General features: G+C 72.9%; 1 protein-coding gene across 1 annotated transcript; it reads right to left on the bottom strand.

Moving 5' to 3' along the window:
* Positions 1–198: 198 nt before the first annotated feature.
* Plch2 (phospholipase C eta 2) lies at positions 199–27,375 on the bottom strand. The gene is made up of 21 exons (XM_048350097.1): positions 27,234–27,375; positions 25,093–25,336; positions 24,781–24,910; positions 22,046–22,216; positions 20,474–20,567; positions 20,166–20,369; positions 18,349–18,469; positions 17,416–17,587; positions 17,042–17,149; positions 15,530–15,688; positions 10,267–10,365; positions 9,791–9,873; positions 8,804–8,901; positions 8,508–8,690; positions 8,020–8,127; positions 7,405–7,529; positions 7,238–7,322; positions 6,951–7,097; positions 6,139–6,218; positions 3,410–4,205; positions 199–1,445 (listed from the first exon to the last, which is right to left on the bottom strand). The coding sequence occupies exons 1-21, from the start codon at positions 27,367–27,369 to the stop codon at positions 199–201; spliced, it is 4,590 nt and encodes a 1,529-aa protein (XP_048206054.1). The 5' UTR covers positions 27,370–27,375.
* Between the last annotated feature and the right edge of the window lie 100 nt (positions 27,376–27,475).

Raw genomic sequence — 27,475 nt, 5'->3', positions numbered from 1 at the left:
CAGAGAGCGGGGGGGGGTCACTGTCCCGCACAGGGAGGGGGTCAGAGCGCGGGGGGGGGGCGCCGGCCCGCACGGGGAGGGGGTCAGCGCGAGGGGGGGGTCACCGGCCCGCACAGGGAGGGGGTCAGAGTGCGGGGGGGCACTGGCCCGCACAGGGAGGGGTCAGAGGGGGGGGGCGCCGGCCCGCACAGGGAGGAGTCAGAGCCTCAGCAGCAGCCGGCTGTCGGCAGCCCCGCACCCCGGCTCGGAGAGGACCGGCGAGTCCACGCAGCCCTCGTGGCCCACAGAGCAGGCCCCCTCGGGGGTGCCCCGCTCCTCCTCCGGGGCTCCCCGCGGGCCCAGGCCTCGCAGCCGCTGCTGCCGCTCCTGGGCCTGGCGGGCCTTGCTGGCGATGGCCCGCACCCGGCTCTGGCTGCGGGAGGACGAGCGCCTCAGGAAGGCGGGGGCCCCCGGCCCCCCCTCCCCGGCGGGGCTCAGGCGGGTGGGGGAGGTGATGTCCCCCGCCTCCTGGAAGGCGGTGAGCCAGCGCAGCTGCTCCGTCAGGGCGTCCGTGCGCGGCGGGGCCGCCCCCGGGGGGCCCAGGCTGCGGCTCAGGCTGCGGCAGCGGCTCGGGAACCCAGGGCTGAAGTCGTCGGCCGTGAGGTCCCCCAGGCTCTTGGACTTGGCGGCCACGGGGCCCCCCGGCTGGCCCCCCAGGGCGAGGCGGCGCGGCGGCCGGCCGCAGAGGCCCTGCGGGCGGGGGGCCAGGGGCCGGGGCCGTGGCCCGTCGGCCTGCAGGTTGGGGTTGGATTTGCTCTTGGTCACGGGCGGCGGGGCCGGGCGGGCGGCGGAGGCCGAGCAGGACCAGGAGGGCAGGCGTCCGGGCGGGACCCCCGGGAGGCTCTCGCGGCTGCGCCCCGGGCCCAGGCTCGGGAGGGACAGGTCCACCACGGTGTCGCTGGAGGACATGCTGGAGGACGAGGACACGCTGTCGCGGTAGCTGCCGGGCTCCAGGCGCTGCCACAGCCGGTCCCCGCCCGTGGCGTCCGAGTAGACCGAGGGCGTCGGGGCAGGCCCGGCCGGGAGCCGCCAGGTGCCTAGGGGTTCGAAGAGCACCTGGCCCTCACTCTTGGCCCTTCTGACCCTAGGCGGGTGGCCCGGGACCTGGGGGCGGATCTTGCCATCTGTCCCACGGGGATCGCCGCCGTCGGGCAGCTTTGGTGGCCGCTCCTCGTCATTCCCTGTCTTGATCTGGAGGGGCCCGGGGGCCCCCAGAGCCGACCGTGGGGAGCCGGCCCCTTTGCCTCCAGGTCCTGCGGGGCGCTGCAGCCCTCCCCGGGAGGGGCTGGTGGGGGAGGCCCCCTGCTGGGGGGGGCCGGGCCCCGGGCCCTGCGACGGCTCCTCGGCTATGGTCTCCAGGCTGCGCAGGGGGGAGATGGGCCGCTGCACAGGGAAGAGGCGGGTGTCTGGGGGGAGGGGACAAGGGACAGGGGCACAGATACAGAGGGACACAGAAAGACGCGCACAGTGACGGGGTGCAGAGAGAGAAGGGGGCACAAAGAGGATGGCGATAGCAGGGCAGAGAGAACCAGGATACAGAGACAAGAAAGGAGATGGAAAGAGACAGAAAAGGGAGGTAGCGAGAGAGAGACAGGGGCAGAGGCAGGGGGGCAGAGTTAGGGAGAGACAGGAAGAGGGAGGCAGATGGGGGAGTGAAAGAGAGAATCACGTCAAGGACTGGTGCCCCCTGGCCCGCCAGGCCTCCCCGCCAGGACGCCCCCACACTGGCCGGGCCTCCGCCCAGGCCACGCCCACATGGGCTGGGCCTCCACCCCGGGACACACCCACACTGGCCAGGCCTCCACCCCAGGCCACGCCCACATGGGCTGGGCCTCCACCCCGGGACACACCCACACTGGCCAGGCCTCCACCCCAGGCCACGCCCACACGGGCTGGGCCTCCACCCCGGGACACACCCACACTGGCCAGGCCTCCACCCCAGGCCACGCCTACACCGGCTGGGCCTCCACCCCAGGTCACGCCCACTGGCCAGGCCTCCCACTGGCTGGGCCTCCGCCCAGACCACGCCCACTGGTGAGGCCTCCCACTGGCCGGGCTTCTGCCCAGGCCACGCCCACTGGCCAGGTTTCCACCCAGGCCACGCCCACTGGCCAGGCCTCCCACTGGCCGGGGCTCCGCCCAGGCCACGCCCACTGGCCAGGCCTCCCATTGGCCGGGCTTCTGCCCAGGCCACGCCCACTGGCCAGGTTTCCACCCAGGCCACGCCCACTGGCCGGGCCTCCGCCCAGGCCACGCCCACTGGCTAGGCCTGGCCATTTGCACACAAGCAACACACCCTGACCCTAATGCTAGGGCCGGGGACAGGGACCCCGCGGCCATGGTGGGCTGCACGTGGGTGCCCCCGGGACAGGCGTGACGGTGGGCAGGGGTGAGGAGTGCTGCTGCGGATGGCGTGGGGGGCGGGGTGGGGGTGGGCGTGGGGCGTGACCGCAGGGGGGAGGCTCAGGGGCCGCATGGAGTTAGGATGCCACTGGGCTCTCAGGGGTGTGTGGGGGTGGGGCATGATGCCTGCAGAAGGCGCTGGGGCCTGGGTGTGGCGGCCACACGGGACGGCGGGGGGTGAGGGGGTGGGGGGGGTAGCCGCAGGGGGCGGGGCGCAGGGGGGCGGGGGGCCCATCGTTACCTGGCACTTGCTGTTCTCAGTCCCTAACTACGGAGGCAGCACGGGGTGCAAGGACAGAAAGGAGAAGGCGGTCAGTGGGGGCCAGGCATGTGGATGGACAGACGGACAGCAAGGCCAGGAAGGGGCGAGGAGGGGGCAGTGGGAGGCAGGCTCCGAGAAGCGCCCTCCCCCCCCGCCCCCCCCGCCTCCGGGGACCCGGCGCCGGCCAGCCCTGGGGCCGCTCCCTCGGGGACCTGGACCTGCCGGGCCACCGACAGGCGTGGCCTCAGAAACACAGGGAGCCTGCTCTGGGTGCTTTGTGGGTCACCCTTGAGGCGCTGGACACCCTGGGTCTCCCGGCGTCTGGGGGCGGCCCGCAGCTGCACCCGCGAGGCACTGGGCTTCCCGGGAGGGGTCTGTGCAGGGCGGGAGGCGGGGCGGGTGGGAGCCGGCCGCGGCGGCCAGGACGGCAGGTGTGGGCCCGGGAAGTCCTTGCCGGAGCCCGGAGAGGCCCAGGGCCCTCGGCCAGCAGCCGCGGCCCCTGCGCGCGGGGACTGGGCGCACACCCCCGGCCCCACCCCTGCCACGCACCGGGGCTTCCTGGGCGGAGGAGGGGTGAGGCGGACGGGCCCAAGCGAGGCCAAGCCAGCGGCGCGCAGTGGAGGGAGGCGCACGGCACAGCGGGGCGGCGGGGGCTGGGCATGCTGGGGTGCTCGGGGCTCGGGGTGCAGGAGGTGGTGGCCTTACCCGTGGAGAACATGGGGGAGTGACTCCTGATCTCCTCCAGCTTTTGAACGAACAAGGCGTTCATCTCTCCCTGGAGGGCCCCCTGTGGCCTGTGGGCGCCCTCGGGCTGCCGGACGGCCCCCTGGGGGCTGCCCGGGCTGTCCGGGCTACTGGAGTCCGAAGACACGGAGCCGCCGCCAGCGGGCCCCTGCCGCCGGGCGCCGGGGCCCCCGAGGGCCTCGCTGCTTCTCCCCGGGGCGGCTCCGGGGCCCGGGCGGAGGCCGGGGCTCCCCAGCGCCTCCCCCCGGGCCCGGGGCTGTTGGCCGATGGCCACGGGGCCGCCGTCGGGCCCGGGGCGGGGTGGGGGCTCCCGGCGCAGGCCCTCGGCCTCCGCCCCCGTGCAGACGCCCACCACGCACTTCATGCACGTCGCCGCCATCCCCGCAGGCCCCGGGCCCGGGGGCGCCCGCGGGGGTCGCGCCGGCGCGGGGCTCCTCTCGGCCGCCGCCGCCGCTGGTGCCTTACCTCGGGGGCTGCCGCCGCCCGACCCCCGGGGCGCCGGGGCCGGGGGGGCGGGGCTGGGGGCGGCCGCCGCGTGGGCGGCCCCCTCGGCGCCGGCGTCCTGGGGGCCGGGCGCCCGCTCGGGGAGGCCCCCGCGGCCGGGCTTCTGGCTCTTGGTGGGGGCGCTGGCTGTGCGCCGCAGCAGCCGCTGGCTAACGGAGGGCCGGGCGCGGGGCGGCCCAGCAGCAGGACTGTCCAGCGAGCCGGGCTTTGGGCCGCGGAGGAAGAGGCCTTTTAGCCCCAGGGCCTGCTTGGCCTGCAAGAGAAGGAGCCTGCATGGCCGGCCAGCGCGCGCCTGGCCCCCGAGGCGGCGTCCGGGCCGCCCAGGAAGCGGGGTGTCGTGGCCTCTTCCTGGGGGACGGCGGGACCCCCACCCCTCACACGAAGAACCTGCCCCTTCGCCAAGTCCAGGCCAAGGTCTGAGCAGGGATGGGGAAGGCGTCCTGCCCGGGCCTCCTCCGCAGCGCCTCCCCCCCCCCCCCCCCCCCCCCCGCGCCGCAGCCCCAGGCCCGAGAGCCAGAGAAGCCGGAGCCATCTTCTCCGAGGGCCCCTCCCTCCTCGCCTCCTCCCACCACGGGGCCCAGCGGCCAGGAAGCAAGCTCAGGGGTGCGACGGAGGCGGCTCTCCACAGCCCTGCGTCCCCGGGCCCTGCTTCTGGCTCCCCAAAGGGCTTGCCCCTCCCAGGGAGCCTTCCCGAATGTCACCAGGCAGTCTTCAGCCCCACCTGCTCCCTGCCCCTCAGCCCTCCTGGCCCATGGCTGGCTCGGGCCCAGCAGGGCGCCAGCACCAGGCCACGGCGGCTGGCGGGGCCGGAGACCCCTGCCCAGGTCACCGCTGGAGAGGACCCAGGCCAGAGTACCCCCCACCCATGCCAGTACCCCTGCCTCTGGAGACCCCAAACACCCACCACCACCCCCAAGGTGGGCTGTGCCCCACGGTGCGAGCCCTCGGGCGGAGGCGATAAGATGGCGAGCACTTGAATCAGCTTCCCGATTCAAGATCCCAAATCCAGTGCAATTTGGTCACTGTGGCTGGAAAGCCATTTAGAGGGAGATCCAGGATTCAGGTTTGGAGTGGCAGCTTGGGACGCCCCGCCGACCACACTGGCATAGACCGAAGAGGAGTGACAGCGGGCGGGGCGGACCGGGAGGCAGAAGGCGGAGGAGGGAGGGAGCCCCTGGTGCCCCCCGAACGTGGCACTCAGAGAGGAGGGCAGAGGACGGGCAGGGCTGGCAGGCAGGAGGTGGGCTGGGACGGGTGTAATCCTGGATCTGCCTCGTAAATGCCACTGCCCGGCTGAGGATGGCCCAGGAGACCCCGGGGCCACGTCACGATCCATGTCACATGAGCTGACAAGCTCCAAAATGCTACCAGGAACCACGGATGCTAAGGGGGCACAGCCTGGCATGCGGGGTGGGCGCCGGCGGGCTCGGCCGTCCCGCGGCAGCAGGGTACCTTCCAGGTGCCTAACAAGGCTGTGCTCCTAAAAGTAGACTTGGGACATAGAGAAGCCCACTGCAAGACCAAAGAGACAGAGCGAAGGCAGGTGAGGTGGCGGCGGCCAGGGCGGGGCTGCGGGCCGGAGGAGGACGCGGCAGAGAACCAGAGACGCCCACGGAGCCGCGGCCCCCGGTGCAGCGGGAGAGGGGAAGCCGGTGGCGGGCGTGCGCGGTGGGCGCCCACGGGCCCGGGTGCCAGCCGGCCCGGGCCTGAGGGGCGCCAGACGCAGGGGCCCAGACGTCACCTCGGCCTGGCCGGGCGGGGTGCGTGTGACCGGGGGCTGGGATGATGGGCAGCCCCGGCAGATGCCTGGCTGGCCGCTCTGCGCGGGAGAAGTTGTGGGAAGGCACTAGAAAGCCAAGGAGCGCCACGGGAAGGGACCCAGGTCTCCGCGGTCCCCGAGCAGCCGCGCGGGCCTGGGCGAGGCCACCCCGGAAGAGGGGAGGTCTCGCTGGCAATGCTGAGGCAGGAGGGCACCCCGGGGCCGGCAGCCCCTTCCCCGGAGACCAGACAGGCCCACACCTTCCCTTCCGCTGCCCACATCCAGCCGGGGCAAAGAGGCCAAGGTCTGCTACACCTCCCATGACAGGGGGAGGAGGCTTGGGGTGATGGCCGGGCCCCCGGCCCTGGCTCAGGACCGGAGGTGCTGCCCTTCCCACAGCTGCGGCTACCCCGCAGGTGTCACTCACCTTACCACTGATGTCACTGACAGACACGTGCACAAAGATGGACGCCTCTTCCATTCCTTCCAGGTACACATGCCGGTAGCCTGGCAGAGCAGCGACACAGACTAATTAGGGGCATGCTCTCCCTTCAGGGGTCCCAGGCCCTGAGCAGAGTGGGGAGCAGGTCCTGAGGCCCACCCCCTCTGGGAGGCCCCACCCCTCTGGGAGGCCCCACCCCCTCCAGGAGGCCCCACCCCCTCCAGGAGGCCACACCCCCTCTGGGAGGCCCCACCCCCTCCGGGAGGCCCCACCCCCTCCAGGAGGCCCATCCCTTTCAGGAGGCCTCACCCCCTCCAGGAGGCCCCACCCTCCCTGGGAGGCTACACCCCCTCCAGAGGCCACACCCCCTTGGGAGGCCCCATTTCCTCTGGAGGCCCCACCTCCTCCAGGAGGGGCCGGCCCAAGAGGTTCCACCTCCTCTAGGAGGCTCCTCCCCTTCCAGGAGGCCCCACCCCCTCAGGGAGGGCCCCACCTCCTCTGGGAGGGACCCCCCCTCTAGGAGGCCCCTCCCCTCCAGGAGGCCCCACCCTCTCCAGGAGGCCCCTCCCCCTCCAAGAGGCCACACCCCCTCTTGGAGGCCCCTCCCCCTCCTGGATGTCCCCACCCCCTCCGGGAGGGCCCGGCCCCATATGCCCCCCCCCCCCCCCCGCCCCCTCCTACTGGACCCCTGGTCTGGGAGACCAGCCCCATAGGCACCGGCTGCCTGGGGGCCCCAGGTTCACCCGCCACCCCAAGGGAAGAGCCCTCCGCCTCCCCCCGCCCAGGGCCCCGCCCACCTGGCAGCATGCTGCTGAAGGCCAGCGTCCTCTGGCCGATGAAGTCCCGGCCGATGGGATCGTGGTCCCAGACCAGGAAGCGGATGAGCGCGATCTCGGGCATGTGCACCGTGAACACCAGCGTCTCCTCCCACATGGGGTTGAACCCTAGCGGCAGCGGGAGGAGGGGGTCGCGTGGGCAGCCCCGCCCCTGGGGCCGCACGCAGGGCTCGGTCGGCCATCCCCGAGGGGGGCGGTGACGGCGCGGCAGCGGCTGACCCCCGCCCCCCCCGGGCCCGGGCGCTCACCGTTGTCGTCCACCACGCGGGTCTGCTCCTTGCTGCAGTCCACCGGGAGCCCGATGACCTCCACCTCCACGAAAGGGTCGATGATCTGGGGACGGGGGAGCGCTGGCACCGGGCGCGGCCCCCCGGCCCGGCCCACCCAAGGGAGCTCCCCCTACCGCTCCCCCTACCTCTCCCCGGTCGCCCAGCATGGAGTCTCGAGGCTTGGGCAGCTGCTGCCCGCTGATGACCCTCAGGGCCAGCTGCTTCTTGAGCTGCCCGGGCAGAGGGTCCTCGGCGTTGGGGTTGAAGACACCTGGAGGACGGGGGCGGGAGGCCAAGCCAAGGTCACTCGGCGCCGCCATGCGGGGGGCGGGGGGGTCGGGCGGGGCTGTGGCGGGGCTCTGGCGGGGCTGTGGCGGGGCTCTGGCGGGGCTCGCGCAGTGGAGCCGCAGGGCGACACCGTACTGCCAGCCGGTTCAACCCAACCAAGACGGGGTGGGGCCAAGGAGAACCCCTCAGGCCTGGGCTCACGTGGGCACGGAGAGGGCTGCCGGGCCGGGACCCGGGCCCTCAGCTCCTAGGCCTGCGCCCCACAGACGGCTCTGGGTCCCCCCAAGGAGCCCGGCCCTGACTCCCGCGCAGGCCTAGAGCACGGGGCGGGTTCACTTCCCAACTCCCCGCTCCCAGGCCCGGCCCGGGAGGGGTCCTTTGCCGAGCCCCCGGCAGAGAGGTACCCCCGCCACTCAGTGTCCAGCGCGGGTCCCGCCCCCCCACCCCCCCGCCGTCCCCGGCCCAGGCCTCACCCTGGCACATGCACGAGGGCTTGAGCACGTAGCCACAGCTGCCGTTGGCACTGAACTTGGCGCGGTTCAGCTGCAGCATCCTCCCCTCTGACTGGTAGTTCAGAGCAACTGCAAGGGGGGTCACCAGGCCGCGGGGTCAGCAGCCATGCGCCACGCCAGCCCACCCCCCTCCCCCCGCCGCTCGGCCTCGAGGCATGGGCCCGGGGGCTCACATAGACACCCACACGCTTTCCCAGCTGCCCCGGGGCCTGGGGGCCACCCCAGAGCTGCCCCGGGGCCTGGGGGCCACCCCAGAGCTCCCCCGGGGCCTGAGGTCACCCCAGAGCTGCCCCGGAGCCTGGGGGCCACCCCAGAGCTGGCCTGGTGGATCTGGCAACAGGCCTGGACGTTCTCGGGGAGAGTGCAGAGGGACAAACAGGTCTGAGCCCCCCTTGAGCGCCGGGCCCCCCCACCGTGCCCTGCCCCGCCCTGGTCAGCTCAGCACCCACCCATCTGGCAGCCCGCGTTCCAGAAGGGCTGCGGGTTGTAGTTGCTGGAGTCCACGCGGTAGGAGGAGGGGTAGATGCGGGAGAGCTGGTGCTGGTTGAAGCGCAGGTACTGGGCCGGCTTCTGCTGCAGGATCTGGTGGGCTTTGGTCTCGCTGAAGGACGACACCTGCCAGCTGGAGGCCACTGTGGTGAAGACCGCGCGCGCCGGGGTCCTCAGGACGCGGCCCGTGCCGGGCAGCCCCCCCCGCCGGCCGTGCCGGGCAGCCCCCCGCCCACGGCCCTTCCCGCGCCCTCACCCTCAGTCTCCACGTCGTGAGGACCCACGGACTTGGTGTACTTCACCAGGTCCGACAGGGCCCGGGACAGCTTCATGGTCTTCTTCTGCCTGGCCGTCCTGGGGGTGGCGGGTGGTCAGGGTCCCGGGTGCTCACCCCATTCAGAGCGAGCCGGGACCCAGCTCGGTCCTGATCCCGGGCAGGACCATCTGCTCTCGGGGCGACGTGGGGTGGGGGCAGGCAGAGGACCTGACCACACAGGGCTGTGGAAAGGCACCTCCTGGGTGTGGCAGGGCTGAGCGCTCCCAGCAGGTGCAAAGGCCCTGAGGCTCCTTAGCAGGTGCAAGAGGGGGAACCGCCCAGCCACGGGGAGCTCTGCGCTAGGTGGGACTTCTGGGGGACTCTGGGCAGGGTGGGAGATGCATCGCTGACAGCGGGGGCCCCAGTCCTGTGCTGCAGGGGGAGGAGTTGGGGTGAAGGTGCAGGGACAACACACAGCCCTGGAAGATGGAAGGGAAGCGGAGGAGGTGGGGGAGGGTTTGGGGGTACAAAGCCCTGTGGAAAGCCAGCGGGTACATGAGGACGGGCCCAGGGCCCGCGAGGGTCACTGTAGGCCCAGGAGCTGACGTGACCCTGGGGGAGGGCGTGGGTCGGGGCCTTGGGAAGAGGGGGTGGGAGCGAAGCCCAGACAGGCCAGGCAGGGCCTGGGCCCAGGAGACCCTGGGGTCCCCTGCCTCAGCACCCCAGCCCACCGCATGGGTCTGTACCCCAACCCTTCCTTCCAAGAGCCTCAGCCCTCTGCCTCCTCGAGGGTCTGCAGGCATGGGGAGCGTGTGAGCAGCACCCTGCCCAGCCTCCCTGGGGAGCCCTCAGAGATGGGGGCCCATGGCTGGTGGACCCGGGACTGGGCAGAACTCTCCCCTCCCTCCCGGGGGCCCTCAGAGATGGGGGCCCATGGCTGGTGGACCCGGGACTGGGCAGAACTCTCCTGCCAGGCAGGACACTGACCCTCGGCTCTGGCCTCCTGGGGAGTCCAGATCTTTGTCCCCCTCTTCCACGCTGGCCGCCTTCTTTATCTTGCTGCCCTTTTTCTGTGCAGGAGCCTGAGGTCAGGCCAGGCCACGAGGGGGCAGGCAGTATCCACGCCCCCACCCCTGGATTTGCCTCTGCGTGTCCTGATCCACCCTGGGCCCTGGCCCCGGCTCTCAGGACTGGCCAGTGTAGGCTACGGAGGAAAGCGACCCGAGGGCCACCCAGACAGAAGCTTCCGGCCAGGCCTGACCCAGCCACAGCTTGCATGTGGGGTGGAGGACTCCACGGGACCCAGTCCTGGGGTAGAGGACAGCAGATCCCCCCCCCCACGGGACCCAGTCCTGGGGTAGAGGACAGCAGATCCCCCCCACGGGACCCAGTCCTGGGGTAGAGGACAGCAGATTCCACCCCCCTCCCCGCCCCACGGGACCCCGTCCAGGAGCTCTGCTCACCTTGCGCTTGGAGAAGCTGCTCATGAGAAGGCGGTTGTTGCGCCTGCCGGCCCCAGTGTCCTCCCCAGACTCCACGTCCTCCTCAGCCCTGCTCTGACCCTGCAGAGACACAGGCTGAGCGTCGGACTGGACGCACACCGGCCGGGGAGGGCGGGACAGCGGCTCCAAGGCTGTGGCAAGCCACCGGCCGCCAGCCAGCCCCCCCCCCCCACCCCACAGCTGAGCCCCGCGGGCCCTGCCCCCCCACCGCCAGCCTCCCCCACCCACAGCTGAGCCCCGCGGGCCCTGCCCCCCCCCACGCCAGCCCCATCCCCCCACAGCTGAGCCCTGCAGGCCCTGCACCACCGCCAGCCCCGCACAGACACCCACCCCACAGCTGAGCCCTGCGAGCCCCTCTCCAGGACGGGGCTGGATTCCATCACACCCCTGGACAGACGGGCCAGGGGTCCACACGCACCCCTGTGCCGCACAGGTGCGAGAGCCCCTCCCAGTGCCCCAAACCAATCCCTGCACACACGCATCCCTGGCACACACTCCTGCACACCCGGTCACCGCGCACATGGGCTTCTGTGCACTCACCGTGTGACCTTGGATACAATGCCTGAACACACTCTCAGAGGAGCAGAGTTGCACCAAAGTTGTGCAAAGAGCCCGCTGCGGCGTCCGACAGCTGCGGCCCCTGGGTCTCAGCTGCCTGGATCACACACCCCGTATAACACGCCACATAGACGTGCGCACACCACACACACGCATACACACCCAAGTGTACACACCAGACACGCACACACACCACATATGTGCGCGTACACACACAGAGACACGCCACGCACGCAGGCACAAGGGAAGCCGAACACTGGACACACCCTGTCCAGGGCAGTTGGTGCGGCCTGACGCTCCCGCCCCGGGCTCGGAGCCCCGCCCCTTCTGACGCTCCCGCCCCAAGCTCGGAGCCCCGCCCCTTCTGACGCTCCCCGCCCCCGGCCCGGAGCCCCGCCCCTTCTGACGCTCCCGCCCCCGGCCCGGAGCCCCCGCCCCTTCTGACGCTCCTGCTCCCGCCCCCGGCCCGGAGCCCCGCCCCTTCTGACGCTCCCGTCCTGGGCTCGGAGCCCCGCCCCTTCTGACGCTCCTGCTCCCGCCCCCGGCCCGGAGCCCCGCCCCTTCTGACGCTCCTGCTCCCGCCCCCGGCCCGGAGCCCCCCGCCCCTTCTGACGCTCCCCGCCCCCGGCCCGGAGCCCCGCCCCTTCTGACGCTCCGCCCCCGGCCCGGAGCCCCGCCCTTCTGACACTCCCACCCCGGCCCGGAGCCCCGCCCCTTCTGATGCTCCCGCCCCCGGCCCGGAGCCCCGCCCCTTCTGACGCTCCCGCCCCCGGCCCGGAGCCCCGCCCCTTCTGACGCTCCCGCCCACGGGCTCGGAGCCCCGCCCCTTCTGACGCTCCCGCCCCCGGCCCGGAGCCCCGCCCCTTCTGACGCTCCCACCCCCGGCCCGGAGCCCCGCCCCTTCTGACGCTCCCGCCCCAGGCTCGGAGCCCCGCCCCTTCTGACGCTCCCCCCCCCCCGCCCGGAGCCCCGCCCCTTCTGACGCTCCCGCCATGGCTTGGAGCCCCGCCCCTTCTGACGCTCCCGCCCCCGGCCCGGAGCCCCGCCCCTTCTGACGCTCCCGCCCCCGGCCCGGAGCCCCGCCCCTTCTGATGCTCCCGCCCCAGGCTCGGAGCCCCGCCCCTTCTGACGCTCCTGCTCCCGCCCCGGCCCGGAGCCCCGCCCCTTCTGACGCTCCCGCCCCCGGCCCGGAGCCCCGCCCCTTCTGACGCTCCCGCCCCGGCCCGGAGCCCCGCCCCTTCTGACGCTCCCGCCCCCGGCCCGGAGCCCCGCCCCTTCTGACGCTCCCGCCCCCGGCCCGGAGCCCCGCCCCTTCTGACGCTCCCGCCCCCGGCCCGGAGCCCCGCCCCTTCTGACGCTCCCGCCCCCGGCCCGGAGCCCCGCCCCTTCTGACGCTCCCGCCCCGGGCTCGGAGCCCCGCCCTTTCTGACGCTCCCGCCCCCGGCCCGGAGCCCCGCCCTTCTGACGCTCCCGCCCCCGGCCCGGAGCCCCGCCCCTTCTGACGCTCCCGCCCCAGGCTCGGAGCCCCGCCCCTTCTGACGCTCCCCGCCCCCCGGCCCGGAGCCCCGACCCTTCTGACGCTCCCGTCCCGGGCTCGGAGCCCCGCCCCTTCTGACGCTCCCGCCCCCAGGCTCGGAGCCCCGCCCCTTCTGACGCTCCTGCTCCCGCCCCCGGCCTGGAGCCCCGCCCCTTCTGACGCTCCCGCCACGGGCTCGGAGCCCCGCCCCTTCTGACGCTCCCCGCCCCCGGCCCGGAGCCCCGCCCCTTCTGACGCTCCCGCCCCCGGCCCGGAGCCCCGCCCCTTCTGACGCTCCCCGCCACGGGCTCGGAGCCCCGCCCCCTTCTGACGCTCCCGCCCCCCGGCCCGGAGCCCCGCCCCTTCTGACGCTCCCACCCCCGGCCCGGAGCCCCGCCCCTTCTGATGCTCCCGCCCCCGGCCCGGAGCCCCGCCCCTTCTGACGCTCCCCCCCGCCCCGGGCTCGGAGCCCCGCCCCTTCTGACGCTCCCGCCATGGGCTCGGAGCCCGCCCCTTCTGACGCTCCCGCCCCCGGCCCGGAGCCCCGCCCCTTCTGACGCTCCCGTCCTGGGCTCGGAGCCCCGCCCCTTCTGACGCTCCCGCCCCCGGCCCGGAGCCCCGCCCCTTCTGACGCTCCCGCCACGGGCTCGGAGCCCCGCCCCTTCTGACGCTCCCGCCCCCGGCCCGGAGCCCCGCCCCTTCTGACGCTCCCACCCCCGGCCCGGAGCCCCGCCCCTTCTGATGCTCCCGCCCCAGGCTCGGAGCCCCGCCCCTTCTGACGCTCCCGCCCCCGGCCCGTAGCCCCGCCCCTTCTGACGCTCCCGCCATGGGCTCGGAGCCCCGCCCCTTCTGACGCTCCCGCCCCCGGCCCGGAGCCCCGCCCCTTCTGACGCTCCCCGCCCCCGGCCCGGAGCCCCGCCCCTTCTGATGCTCCCGCCCCAGGCTCGGAGCCCCGCCCCTTCTGACGCTCCTGCTCCCGCCCCCGGCCCGGAGCCCGCCCCTTCTGACGCTCCCGCCACGGGCTCGGAGCCCCGCCCCTTCTGACGCTCCCGCCCCCGGCCCGGAGCCCCGCCCCTTCTGACGCTCCCACCCCCGGCCCGGAGCCCCGACCCTTCTGACGCTCCCGTCCTGGGCTCGGAGCCCCGCCCCTTCTGACGCTCCCGCCCCAGGCTCGGAGCCCCGCCCCTTCTGACGCTCCCCGCCCCCGGCCCGGAGCCCCGCCCCTTCTGACGCTCCCGCCATGGGCTCGGAGCCCCGCCCCTTCTGACGCTCCCGCCCCCGGCCCGGAGCCCCGCCCCTTCTGACGCTCCCGCCCCCGGCCCGGAGCCCCGCCCCTTCTGACGCTCCCGTCCTGGGCTCGGAGCCCCGCCCCTTCTGACGCTCCCCGCCCCCGGCCCGGAGCCCCGCCCCTTCCTCCTGCCTTGAGAGTCATGACCAGAGCTGGCTGAGCCTCCCGGATGCGCATTGGCCACGAGGCCTTGCTGGCCCCACCCTTCCGGTCAGCACATTCCAGACCCTGAGCCCACCCTGCACAGTCACAGCACCTGAGGTTCCGGGCCCCTGGGGGCTGACCGCCGTGGGAGACGCCCGGCCCCTCGGCTGCCAGCCGCAGCCCGCGGGGTGACGTGTGGGACGCTGCTTGAGGTCCTGTGCCGAGAGGCGCCCCAAGCATCCCCCCGAAACACTGCCCTCACCAAGCCAAGCCACCGAGCGAAGGAGGCGGCTCCCCCCAGCCCCCTGCCGCTCTGGAGAGAGCGAGGGCCCCTCCCAGCCCGGGCCGCCCCCGCTGGGGGGTGAGCACTGGGCGAGGGGCTCTGCACAGCGCCGCAGGGTCTTCCCCTCGTCCGGAAGGCCCTGGGCTGCCCCGCACGGAGGGTGGCGGGGTCCCCAGCAGGTGACGGATCTCCTGTCCCGCTAGCTATCTGCCTGCTACCCCAGGCATTCCTCGAGAGGAACCCCCTGGAGGTTCAAGTTCAGCCAGGCTGGTGCCCAGCCCAGGGCACAGAAAGAAAGGCCCAAGGAGCTCCACTTGCCCCACACCAATCCTCTGTGCCCGGGCCAGCCCGCAAGCGGCCTCCTCGCCGGACAGACGCCTGCCCGCGCGCCTCCCCACCAGCGCCGTCTGCACTCTGGGTCTCCCCAGGGCGCTCCCGCCCTGAGCAAATCTGCTGCTGCACTCAGCCTGGGGTGTCTGGGTGACAGCCTGAGCCCAGGCCCTGCAGCCCCTCCAACACGAAGGGGCCAGGGCCTGCGCCCCTGGGTGTCCCCAGGTGCCCAGGCATCGCCCTAAGAATCACTTGCCAAGGAAGCCTGAGACCAACTTCAGTCCCCACCTGGCTAGGTGGAGCCGCAGGAGGGCCATGCTCCCCTTCCAGACGGCGAGGAGGAGGAGTCGGGGGCGAGGCAGGCACAGAAGCGTCTGGACACTGCTCACCCTGCGCGTGCCCCCGCCCGCCCGCCACGGCCACGGGGGCCAGGCCGGCACCCGGCGGATACGCCCATCCCGCAAGGCGCGCTGCCCCTCCAGAGCGCACCCCGCCGCTCGGCCCGGCCCCTGGCGAGCTCCCGCCGGGCCTCCTCCCCACGGACATGCCGGCCGCTGGACGGCTCGAGGGACGGGATGGGGTTTGCGATCCTGCCGGGCACTCCCCGCCACGCCTTCACCCGGGGGGTGCTGCCGAGTCCCCCTCCACCGGGAGCCGCAGGCCTCCCGGGGGGCGCGCGTGCGTGCCGGCGTGTCGGGGCGTGGACAGACACGCGTGATGATCTGCGCGTGCCAGCAAGCGTTAGCAGGTGTGCATATGCCGCGTGCACAGAGATACGTACGTGTACAGTCCTGCGTGTGATGCGAGTGTCGTGCAGAGGTGTGGGGCTGTACGTGAGTGTGTATGCGTGCGTGTGTGCAGAGCTGAAGGAGTTCATGGGCACAGGCCCATGCAGAGGTGTGCACACACGCAGGCATACGCACACACGTGCTGTGTGTGTGTGCGTGTTGTGCGGGGGCGGGCCCACCGGTGTGTGTGTGGTGCAGTTACACGTTCAAGGGCAGGTCTGCAGGGGCAGGTGTGGGTGTTGGTGTGGCTGTGTGGGGAGGGGGGTGCGCGTGCTCTGAGCCCCTCGCTCGGCCCAAGCTGGCGTCGGGGGCCTCACCTTTTTGGCCTCCGCTCTGTGCCCGAGTTTTCCAGGCGAGGGCAGTGTGGACACAGCGAAGTCGTTAGGGTCTTCGCAGTCACGGATCTTTGACTCCTTGATGAGAGAGTCCAGCTTCTTCTTAGCAATGTTTTCCACACGCTTCCGATTGGTAGAGGCCTGCAGAAGCCAGAAGCCAACACTGGTATGTCCCCAGAACCCTGCGCACACACGTGTGCACGCACACACACACACACACACGGTTTCCCAGCTCCCAGAAGCCGCCTTTGGCAGCTACAAACAGGAGGTAGGCCCAGGCCCCTGGGGTTCCTTCCATGGCGTAATTCCGCCTGCACCATAGCAGATGGCTTGCACACAGGTGTCAGGCCCAGTGGGCCTCCGCAGAGGCGGGGTGCACGGCTCCAGCAGGAGAGGAGGAGGGGGAGGAGCAGCTGGAGGAGTGGCCGCCTGGGCCTGGCAACCTCCCCCCTGCTAAGGCAGCCCCGGGGGGAGCCCTTGAGTCTCATGCCCTAGGGCACCCCAATGCCTAGCATGGAGCAGGCACCAGGTGGACAAAACAGGGCAGGGTTTCATCACCACCCTGGGCCAGCCGGAGACGGGCAGGCACGCCCAGGCCAGGAGGAACTCTGCTGCCTCAGGCTTTCGAAAACAATCAGCCAGGCCAGGAAGCCACCCACTGCACAATTACTTTCCCATCTGAGGCCCTCAGGGAGACATAAAGCGTTCGCTGCCTAGAAGCACAGCCGAGCCCCGAGCCAGAGGAGAGAAGATGGGAATCACAGAGCCCCGGCTTCCCTCCGCCGCCTCAGAGGCCAGGCTAGCGGTGGGGAGGAGGACACGGAGGGGCTCTGTGGAGGTGACCGCGACCAGGACCCGCCTGGGCCAGGCAGGCTCACCCCGCAAGAGATTTCAGCACAGGGGCGGGGCCCAGGGAGGCGCAGGGGCGGGGCCCAGGGAGGCGCAGGGGCGGGGCCCAGGGAGGCGCAGGGGCGGGGCCCAGGGAGGCGCAGGGGCGGGGCCCAGGGAGGCGCAGGGGCGGGGCCCAGGGAGGCGCAGGGGCGGGGCTGGTGCTGGGCCCCACCTATCGGAGCAGGACCACTGGACCTTCAGAGTCCACTGGGATTGGACAGGAGGCTGGGGAGTCCAGCAGTAGAGAGCAACGTGAGCTCCCTGCGCTGCCCCACTGGCTGAGAGGCCAGGAGGAGCAGGCCCCACGCCAGGCCTGCGATGGGACGGCATCCGTGTGTGCCCCCCCCCCAGCGGCTGGGAACGTGGGGTTCGTGGCCTGCGTGGCGCGGGCATGCAGAGGGCCCTACCCCACAGACCCCAGCCCAGCATGTGAGCAGCGGCCGGGCCCCCCGGCTCCCCCGAGGCCGGGCGTCCGGGCCCCCCAGCTCCCCCGAGGCCGGGCGTCCGGGCCCCCCAGCTCCCCCGAGGCCGGGCGTCCGGGCCCCCCGGCTCCCCCGAGGCCGGGCGTCCAGCCCCCCCCCCAGCTCCCCCGCCCCCACGTACCTCCCCGTCGAGGAGCTTGCAGTCCTCGTCCATCTCGTCAGCACTGTCTTCGTCAGACACCTCGCCTTCCTCGGCGTCCTCGCTGATGGTGGCTGGGAGCTTCTTCCCCTGGGGAGGAGACAGGCGACGGGAGGCACCCCGGGGCGGCACCCACACGGGGCGGACAGCCAGTGGCGGGCGGGGCTCTGGAGCCTCGGGCCGGCCCAGCAGCTCCCGGAAGCGGCCGTGCAGGAGGGGCCGGCTTCGGTGAGCACGCGGGCCTGAGGCCGGGTGGCCGCCCAGGGCGGAGGAGGCCAGGCTGGCCGCGGGCACGGGCTGGTCGGCGCCACCCTCACCCCCCAGCCTGCCCCGCGTGGCCCCGGGGAGGGGCTCACCTTGACGAGGATCTTGCCCTTGAGCATCTGCGGCGAGGGGAGGCTGGTGACGTCCTCACTGGTCACCGAGGACAGGTCCAGCTTGTCGCCGAGGATGTCCGTCAGGTACTGGGCCATCTTCTTCTGCTGGGCCACACTGCAGTGGTTCTCAATGGAGAGGATCACGGGGTATCTGAGGCCCGAGGCAAGCGCAGGGGTGAGGCCGGGCTCCCGGGGCGGGGCGCGGTTGACACCCCGCGTCCGTAGGCGCCTGGGTCACCTCTAGCATTCGGTCCCGGCTAAGTGCCGCACGGAGGGGCGTGCCGGCGGTTTCGATAGGTGGCCCACCGGGTGAACCTCAAATTAGGGGGTAGCAAGGGAGCTGGGAGAGATTAGAGGCGAGTAAAGAGAGCATGACTTTGGGGCACCCGGAGCCCGGGGCGTGGGGGCGGCGGTTCGCACCCCTGCGCTTTCGGTGGCGAGGGGGGACCTGTGCGTCCCCCCTTCGGTGCCCGCGGCAAGGTCGGCCCGCCCCCTGCAAATCCACCTGGCTGCCGCTTCCTCTGCCTCAGCTCCTCCCTTCCCGGAGGGCCTGGTGCAGCCCGGGCCGGCACCGCACGCTGCCTGAGCAAGGAGGCACAAACCAAACGCCATTTCCCCCCACGGCGTGTGGGCCACAGCTGAGGGACGGCAAATGGGGTCTGGACGTCGGATGACTTCTGGGGGACGGAGCCCGGGGTCGCCGCCGCGGCGGGAGGCTGAGGCCGGGGCCACCGCGGGGCCACGCAGGCCATCGTGGGGGCATCCCCCGCCCCCCTCCCTCACTGCTGCCCCCTCCCTCCCGCCTCCCTCCTCAGAGGAGGTCGCTGACACACCCCCGGTCCCCCCCGACGCCGCAGGGAGGAGCGGAGCCGGGCCCCGGGCCTCGCCCCAGCCCACGCGCGGGCCACTCACTCGTTCTTGACGAAGGCGTACTTGTTGATGGTCTCGATGACGTCTCGGAAGAGGATCTTGGAGGTCAGGGTGTAGCCGTGGTGCACGATGGGCTCCCCGTCCGGCCCGTCCCAGCAGTCCACTGCGAGCGGGCGGCCGGCTCAGCCCCGCCCCGCCCCGCCCCACTCAGCCCCGCCCCTCTCAGCCCCGCCCAGCCCCTCTCAGCCCCGCCCAGCCATGCCCAGCCCCACTCAGCCCCGCTCAGCCCCACTCAGCCCCGCCGCTCGGCCCCACCCAGCCCCGCCCCACTCAGCCCCACCCCTCTCAGCCCCGCCCAGCCCCGCTCAGCCCCGCCCAGCCCCGCTCAGCCCCGCCCAGCCCCACCCCGCTCAGCCCCACCCAGCCCCGCTCAGCCCCGCCCAGCCCCGCGCAGCCCCGCTCAGCCCCACCCAGCCCCGCCCAGCCCCGCCCAGCCCCGCTCAGCCCCGCTCAGCCCCGCCCAGACCCGCCCAGCCCCGCTCAGCCCCGCTCAGCCCCACCTAGCCCCGCTCAGCCCCGCCCAGCCCCGCTCAGCCCCGCCCAGCCCCACCCCGCTCAGCCCCACCCAGCCCCGCCCAGCCCCGCCCAGCCCCGCTCAGCCCCGCTCAGCCCCGCCCAGACCCGCCCAGCCCCGCTCAGCCCCGCTCAGCCCCGCCCAGCCCCACCCCGCTCAGCCCCACCCAGCCCCGCCCAGCCCCGCCCAGCCCCGCTCAGCCCCGCTCAGCCCCGCCCAGACCCGCCCAGCCCCGCTCAGCCCCGCTCAGCCCCGCCCAGCCCCGCTCAGCCCCGCTCAGCCCCGCCCAGCCCCGCCCAGCCCCGCTCAGCCCCGCTCAGCCCCGCCCAGCCCCACCCCGCTCAGCCCCACCCAGCCCCGCCCAGCCCCGCCCAGCCCCGCTCAGCCCCGCTCAGCCCCGCCCAGACCCGCCCAGCCCCGCTCAGCCCCGCCCAGCCCCGCTCAGCCCCGCTCAGCCCCGCTCAGCCCCGCCCAGCCCCGCTCAGCCCCGCCCAGCCCCGCCCAGCCCCGCTCAGCCCCGCCCAGCCCCGCTCAGCCCCGCCCAGCCCTGCTCAGCCCCGCCCAGCCCCACTCAGCCCCGCCCAGCCCCGCTAAGCCCCACCCCGCCCAGCCCCGCTCAGCCCCGCTCAGCCCCGCCCAGCCCCGCTCAGCCCCGCCCAGCCCCACCCTGCTCAGCCCCACCCAGCCCCGCCCAGCCTCGCTCAGCCCCGCCCAGCCCCGCGCAGCCCCACTCAGCCCCGCCCAGCCCCGCTCAGCCCCGCCCAGCCCCGCTCAGCCCCACCCCGCCCAGCCCCGCCCAGCCCTGCTCAGCCCCGCCCAGCCCCGCTCAGCCCCGCCCAGCCCCACCCCGCTCAGCCCCGCCCAGCCCCGCTCAGCCCCGCCCAGCCCCACTCAGCCCCGCCCAGCCCCGCTCAGCCCCACCCCGCCCAGCCCCGCCCAGCCCTGCTCAGCCCCGCTCCTTAGCCCCGCCCAGCCCCGCTCCTTAGCCCCGCTCAGCCCCGCTGCTCAGCCCCGCTCAGCCCCGGACTTGCCACGGGAGCCGGGGAGGCTGGGCGGGGTGCCCACGAAAGGGGGGTCCGCCCTCTCTGCTGCACACAGAAGCCCTCCCCTGCCGAGAGCCCCCCGGCGGTTCCTGGCCCGCCCCCCCCCCCCCCCGCCGCGCCGCTCCCGGGCCGCGGCTCACCCTCCACGCAGCGGCAGCCCCCCCCCCGGCGGTTCCTGGCCCGCCCCTCCCCCCCCCCCCCCCCCCCCCCCCCCCCGCTCCGCTCCCGGGCCGGCGGCTCACCCTCCACGCAGCGGCAGCCGGCCTGCAGGACCCAGGCGTACATGTCCACCCGCGACTGGGACATGAGCTGGTCGCCCACGAGGTAGGTGTTGTGGGACGAGGTGATGAAGTAGTGGCTCAGCGGCCGCGTCATGTCCTGGTGCACGCGGTGGTGCTCCGGGTTGAAGATGTCCCCGGCGGGGCTGCGCGTGTAGTTGGTGAAGCCTGCGGGGGCGGCGTGGGGGCTCAGCCCCGCCGCGGGCTCCTCGCGGCGGCCCCGTCTCCTGTCTCCCTCCCGGGCCCGCGGGACCGAGGGCGGCCCCCCTCACCGTCAATGCCCAGCACCCCTTTGCTCTTGTTCTCCGGGCAGGGTTCAAACTGCTCGATGATGTCCTGGCAGGTCTGGAGTGTCACACCTTTCATCTAGGCCGGAGCAGGGCGCGCGTCCAGGCTAGCCCGTCGTCAGACCGGGCTAGCCTCAGAGGCCGTCCCCCCCTTCCCCTCGCTCCCGCCCCGGAGCTGGCAGGGAGCTTGAGGACGGGGCGTACGGGACACCGGGAGGACCACCGGGAGGACCACACGTCGGTCACGTGGGTTTGGAGCAGCTTTCCCTAAACGCGGTGCTTCCCACGGGGGCCTGACTGGCCGGCGCCCCTCCGCTGCCGAGGGGCCTGGCGCAGGGGGAGTAGCGCCCGCAGGCCTCCAGGGAGCCCCAGACACCAGGCGGGCAGCTACAGAGAGGGAGGGGAAGGGAGCAGACGTGGATCGGAACCCAGAGCCGGCCGTGGCTCCCGGGGAGGTCTGGAGCCCAGACAGCTCGGGCACGGGCTCCGTCCACCTGCCCAGAGGATAGTATTGGGCTCCACGCTGCAGGGAAGGTTCTGGAATCTTGGGGTTGAGGTCAGGGAGGAAAAGGCCCGTTCCCTCGTCCTCCGCGAGGGAGGATCCTGCCCTCGGCCTCCGCGTGCCGGTGTCAGGACGGAGGGCTCGCGGCACAGCCCCGTGCTCCTGCCACGCGCGGCAGCCGGGCTGGGAGGCTGGCGGGCCGGGGGGGGGCAGGATGGGCGGTGTGGGCTCTGAAGCACCACTTGGCGGGGGGGGGGGGGATGGGCAACGGTGGTTTCCAGGGGACGGGCGGAGCCAGGCCAGTGACGGGGCGAGGTGAGCAGAGAGGGATCTGGGGGTGGCCCACGGCCTGTTCCAGTGAGGTTAGGCAGAATGGAGGCCCTGTGCGGTGCCCAGACGGGGCGCCTGGCCCCGAGGCTTCCCCCCTCCACCTGCACCTCCTGGGAAGGACTGTGAGGGTCTCCAGAAGGTGGCAGCTCCCCGCGCTCGCTCCCCGGCCGCTCTGGCCGGCCTGTGGGTGCTGCCACCACGGCCGGTCGCGCCTGCCCTCTGCCCGGGCCTGGAATGGAGCTCCGAGGCTTTGGACACGCGTGCCAGTCGGCAGGGCAGTGCCCAGGGGACACTTGGCCTCAGTGCCAGCCACGGAGGGCGGGCAGACCGTGGGGTCAAGGCAAGGGCCCGGCACCATGGGAATCCAGCTGTTTGCTGGACGCGGGGGTCGGGGCAGGTGGCCCCGGGCCCCCGTGGCTGGCCCACGGGGAAGAAGAGCTTCTCCGAGGTTGGGCTACGTATGCCTCGTCCACGCAACATTCAGCGTTAGGTCAGGGCCGCGGGCCGGCCACAGGTGACCCCGAAAGCTCAGGATGTCCGTGGTCACGGCAGAACCATTGGGAGACCCTGTCTCCACCCGCCTGGCAGTTCTGTGGCATTCTGCGGGGAATGCGAACTAGAGCCAGTGTCAGGGGGTGCTGCCCGGTCAAATCCGCCCCACGGGAGCCCAAACCAGGCCTTCAGGGCAGCCCCGCCGCCCGGGGCTGCTCCCGCCGGGGCCCCACCTTCTGCTCCACCTCCAGGAACCGCTGCAGGTCTGCGGCGTCCAGGTGGTCCTTGTGGTTGCTGTAGGTCAGCAGGAGCAGATAGAGGTCCCGGCGGGTGGACATCATCTTGTAAAAGGCGCAGAACTCGTCAAAGCCCAGGGTGCCCTGGCGGTCATCCGTGTCTGCCTCCTGCAATGCCAGGCTCCGGGTCACCGCCACGCGACGCCACCGGGCCCCGCCCTGCCCGAGGCCACTCACACGAACCCTGCTGGGTCCTCAGAGGGCGGAGGAGGGGGGGTGCTCTCAGCAGCCCCCCCCAGGTCACAGGACCGCCCTCCAAGCTGGCGTAACTCTCAGGACAGCCCCAGGCCCCCATCTGCAGGGGAGGGCCCCGAGCCCAGACTCTGCTCCCACGCCCCGGGCCAGCGCCCACGTGTGCCAAGCGTGGAATATCCCTTCCCAGGGCCAGAGGAGGCCGGGGCCCCCGAGGGCCCTCCGGGGACTCACGGGTGAGCGCGGAGGCGGCCACGGGACCGTCCAGTCCCCGTCCTCAGCGGCAGCGCCCAGGGCTGACCTGTGCCCCTGGCTGCCCTTCCCCCCCTCAGGGCCCCGGCGCCCATGCCAAGGCAGGACAGGCCCCGAAGGCACAGGCACCAGGGGGACCGGGGCCGGGGCTTGGGTCTGAGCCTCGACTGCTTTTGCCCGGGGTGGAGGCAGCATCCCCTCCTTTGCAGCAGTGGCAACAGGCTGGCCACCCTCCCCAAGATGGGCCCTGCCCGGAGTGGCTGGGCCTCAGAGCCCGGGGCCTCCGCTGTCCGCGAGCCGGGGCGGGGTCTGCCTGCCATCCTCAGCAGCTAGGGAGCGGCGCGGTGCCAGGTTTTACAGGAAGCCAGGCGGAGCTCGGAGCCACGGCATAGACGCCATCTCTCCAGAGTCTGCCACCACAGGCTCCAGCCAGCCGGGCCCGAGGACAAGGATGCAGCGGCCCAAGTTCCAAGGCGATGTAAGATTTAACGAGGCGAGTGTCTATAGCTCCCCTGTCATCCTAGCGCTGTAAGCAGGAGGCTGAGATCTGAGGACTGACCGTGGTTCAGAGCCAGCCTGGGCATAAAGGTCCATGCGACTCTATCTCCAAAGAACCACTGGGAAACTGGAAGCGGAGCTGTGGCTCAAGTGGGGAAGGGCTGGCTGTGATCAGAAAGGCTCAGGAACAGCGCCTGAGCCCAGAGCTCAGGCCCCAGGACCGGGATGCAAAAGGGGGAAGAGGAGGTAATGAAGTTATGCTGAGGCGGTGTACCGCGCGCGGCACGTGTGGTCAGGCCATTTCAGGCCGCCGGAAGCAATGTCCAGCGTTTTCCTGCAGCCAGATTGCTGCGGCCGACCCCAGGCCGGAGCCTGGCAGGAGGCTGCATCCATTTCCCTTGGCCTGGAGTCCCGCAGAGGCTGCGGGCAGGTGGGCGGGACGAGCGGGGACAGGGCGGCCTCTGAGTGGCCGCTGGGCCCGTGCTGTGTGGGGTCGGGGGTCAGGCCCGCTGGTTCCAGAGCAGCAGCCTGCCCCCTCCAGCCCTGGAGCGCAGCCCTGCCCGCCCACGCCCAGCTAGGGTCTCTGTGCAGGGCTTCCCCGGGGGGCCACCTACCAGAACCAGGACACAGCCGGGCCTTGCAGCCCCGGGGGGCCCCCGCAGCAGGGCGGAAGGGTGTGGACACCAAGAGAGCCCATCTCAGAGCCGGGATCTTGGTGCGCTCTGGCCCCCAAGGGCCCGACATCCCGTGTCCCCCGCTGCCTGGCACCCCGCGTCCCCGCAGCCCGAGGAAGGCCCCGCTGAGCCCAGGCTATCCCCACGGGAAGTGGGGTGGCCCAGCCCTAGGTCAGATGGGGAAGGGGGTCCTCTCATAGATGCAAGACACCTGCCAGCCCCCGCTGCCTGGGCCGACGGCCTCTGCCAGGGACCGCCGCGGGGCCCGGGCGCGGGCAGGGGGCTGGCCGCAAGGCCAGCGGTCCTCAGCGGGGGCCCTGAGGGCGCACCGCCCCTCCGTGGGCATGCGCAGACTCGGAGCAGGCCGCCGCGGCTCAGTCGGGCATGACCGCTTGTCTAGCCCGAGAACTCAGACAGGAGCTGCCACGGGCTGGACACGGCAGAGCTGGCAGGCCAGGAGCTGTGCGTGCGTGTGCGTGTGCGTGTGTGCATGAGTGTGCATGAGTGCTGGGGACAGATCTGGAGCCCGAGCGTGCAGAACCTCTGTTCCAGGCGGTGGCGAGGCACAAGGCTACGGGACCTGGTTTGCTGGCTCAGCCCGTTCCTGCCCCAAACCCGGTCGTGCTGACGGCAGAGTTTCTCCCCCGCAGAGGTTCCAGAAAGAGAACTAATTACAGACAATAACGGCTGCTGCTCAGCTGAAGGGTGCATTTTCATAACTTCTGTAACACCAGGGTGGTGAGGAGAGCTCCAGCCCGCCAGGAAGGCTCCTGACTGGGCCGAGGCGCGCTCCGGCGGTGGGGGAGGGGGTCCTGGGGGCCGGGAGGGGTGCAGCTGTGTGCCTGGCGTGCCCGGTGCTCAGCCCCCCGCCTCAGCCCTGGCGGAGCAGCTCCTGGCCACGCCGAGACGCGGCACCCGGAGCCCCGGGCTGCCCGCCCCGCACCGGCCGCGGTCAAGGGCCTCTCCTCGCGTGGGGAGGTGCAGACACCCTGCCGGGCTCCGGCGGCCCCCCTTGGGCGCCCTGCGGCGACCCCGGGCGGCGCCCCGGGGACTCACCCTGAACATCTGCTTCACCCGCTGCCGGGGCAGGTTCACGTTGAGTTTGTGCAGCAGCTGCAGGACCTCGCCGATGCTCAGGCTGCCGTCCCCATTCTTGTCCGCCTCGTCAAACGTCTGCTTCAGCCACTTTGGGGCTGAGTTAGGGGTCCACACAGCTTCAGAGGCCCCACCGTGCCCACCTAGGCAGAGAGCGGCGGGGGACCCGGCCCCCCCTTCCCGCTTCCTCTCCCCTAGGAGCGGGCACCCACCCCGGGGGCGGCAGGGGCTTTGCGCCTGGGCTCTGCGGCCGGTCCTCCTGCCCAAGGATATTGGTCCCTGGTGCGCTGACGCCGGGCCAGGCCGTCCTCGTCGCTGATGCCAGCCAGGAGGTAGCGCAGGCCGGTGACCCAGGTGCGCGCCTCGTCGGCACTGGGCGAGACCAGGTCCAGGGACTCGCGGTGGCTGCCGTGGTAGATGCTGAAGCAGCAGTTGGGGTCAAAGCTGCCGTCAGGGTAGCGCTGGAAGATCTCAGACTGCCGGCCCTCGCTCACCTCCTGGATGGAGTCGATGGAGACTGCGGGCGGGTGGGGGGAGCGCTGGTCACGGCCTCCCCAGGGCCGCGAGTCTCTGCGTCTACACTGCGCTCTGCACCGGGGCAGGCCCCTCTGAGATGGACCCCTCTGCCGTGCCCCCACCCTTGGTCCACTTAGACCCAAGTGGCCCCACAGCCCCCCTGTGACTTAGAGGGACCGCCTGCTCCCCGCTGGAAGCCCCAAGCGCGCGCTGGCTTCAGGCTCTGGCTTATCAGAGGGTGCAGGGCGGAGGCAGGACCCATCAGAGCTGCAGGGCGGAGGCAGGACCGGCCGGCTCCACCGGTCAAGCCCCAGTCAGCGCATCTCCCTGTTCTGAGAGGTGACTTGCTAGCCAGGCCTGGCCAGGTCCCACAATGCCTCAGTAATACGCCCCCCCCCCCCAGAGCAGCAGGGGTGCGAGTCAGGACGGAACAGGTGGAGCTCAGGCGCCTGGCAGGCCCTGGCTCGGCTCCCAGGCCCCCGGTTCAGCTCCCGGGCCCCGGCTCTGCTCCCAGGCCCCGGCTCAGCTCCCAGGCCCCGGCTCAGCTCCCAGGCCCCGGCTCAGCTCCCAGGCCCCAGCTCAGCTCCCAGGCCCCGGCTCAGCTCCCAGGCCCCCAGCTCCGCTCCCGGGCCCCCGGTTCAGCTCCCGGGCCCCCGGCTCAGCTCCCGGGCCCCGGCTCAGCTCCCGGGCCCCGGTTCGGCTCCCGGGCCCCCGGCTCGGCTCCCGGGCCCCCGGCTCAGCTCCCGGGCCCCCGGCTCCGCTCCCGGGCCCCCGGCTCAGCTCCCAGGCCCCAGCTCAGCTCCCAGGCCCCCGCTCAGCTCCCGGGCCCCCAGCTTGGCTCCCGGGCCCCGGCTCAGGGCCCGGCTCAGCTCCTGCGGCAGGGCTGGAGGAGTTGCTAGCCACAGGGTCTGGACTCCACAGAACCTCCCCTCAAAAGCTGATTCTCCAGACAAAGGGAGCCCCAACATTCTTCCCACCTCAGGCGGGACTTCCAGCTGTGCAGGCCACGGGCAGTCAGTGTCCCCCCAAGTGCCGGGCACGGCCAAGGAGCCCCAACTCCCAGCCAGTCTAGCCCCTCTGCATGGGAGGCCCTCTTCCCCTCGCAAACTCGGACCTTCCAAGGCAGAGTGGGGTCCAAACACCCAGCTGGGGCTCCAGGAGTAGGGGAGGGTAGCAGAGCCCAATCCTGCGTCTGCTCCCCAGCCCCCTCCCCTTCAGGGGGCTCCCTCCGCACCCCCACGCTCCTCCCTCCCAGGGTGTCCCACATCCTTGCCATGCACCACCGTTCCTCCGGGAGGCGCAGCCCCAGGGCCCAGGGCCAGTGTCCCCCGGCACTCCCCACCACAGACAGCTGCCTCCCTGCGCATGCGCCCCGGAGGCTGCCCCGTGGCTCCCTGGCCCAGCGGCTGCAGAAGCCGCCCAGCCCAGGCCACCCTGGCCGTGGGGCCCGCGTCTCGCCAGTCCCCGGGGCACCGGGGCAGCGCTCGGTCCTGGCCCCGCTGGGGCCTGCCGTTGGCCAAGTGGAGGTCTCTCCAGCCTCCGGCTCCCCGGGATTCAGGACCCCGCCTCACCCTCAGGCGCCCCAAGCCGCCCGCCCTGTCCTCCCTCAAGCCTCACAGGCCCTCAGTGCGCCCAGCTGGCACCTCTTTCTTCTACTTCCGGAAGCTTTGAACCCCTCAGCAGGACTAATCACCTTTCGCCCTTCACCAACCACCAGCGTCGGGCACGGGGCCGGGCACGGAGCCGCCCAGCCCGCGCTGAGTCCCAGAGCCCTTCGGCCTAGAGGCCCTGGAGCCCGCGGGCACCCGAAGCGGCGGTGCCCGGCGGCTCCCCGGGAGGCTCCTGCCCCAGTGCTCCCCGGTTCCGGCCCCCGCCCTCCCAGCCGGCTGCCCACTCACTCTTGGCCTTCTCGTTCTTGCGTGAGGGTCGCCAGCGGAGACAGGAGCGGTGCTCGTCCAGGTAGTAGAGGCGGACCAGGCCCTTGGAGCTGCCGCGAAGCTTCACCATCTGCGTGCCCTCCTGCATGGCGCTCATGCATCGCTCCACTGGGCACGGGGGACAGACGACACAACGGCGGCCGTGAGGGCTGGGGGGCTGTGGAAGCACCCCGCGTGCCCCCCGGGGACGCAGGGGCCACCAC

The sequence above is a fragment of the Perognathus longimembris genome, chromosome 7 (assembly GCF_023159225.1).
Source record: "Perognathus longimembris pacificus isolate PPM17 chromosome 7, ASM2315922v1, whole genome shotgun sequence".
In the NCBI taxonomy this organism is placed as follows: Eukaryota; Metazoa; Chordata; class Mammalia; order Rodentia; family Heteromyidae; genus Perognathus; species Perognathus longimembris.
Note: the sequence above shows the minus strand (reverse complement) of the source record. Positions and strands in the feature narration are given on the sequence as shown.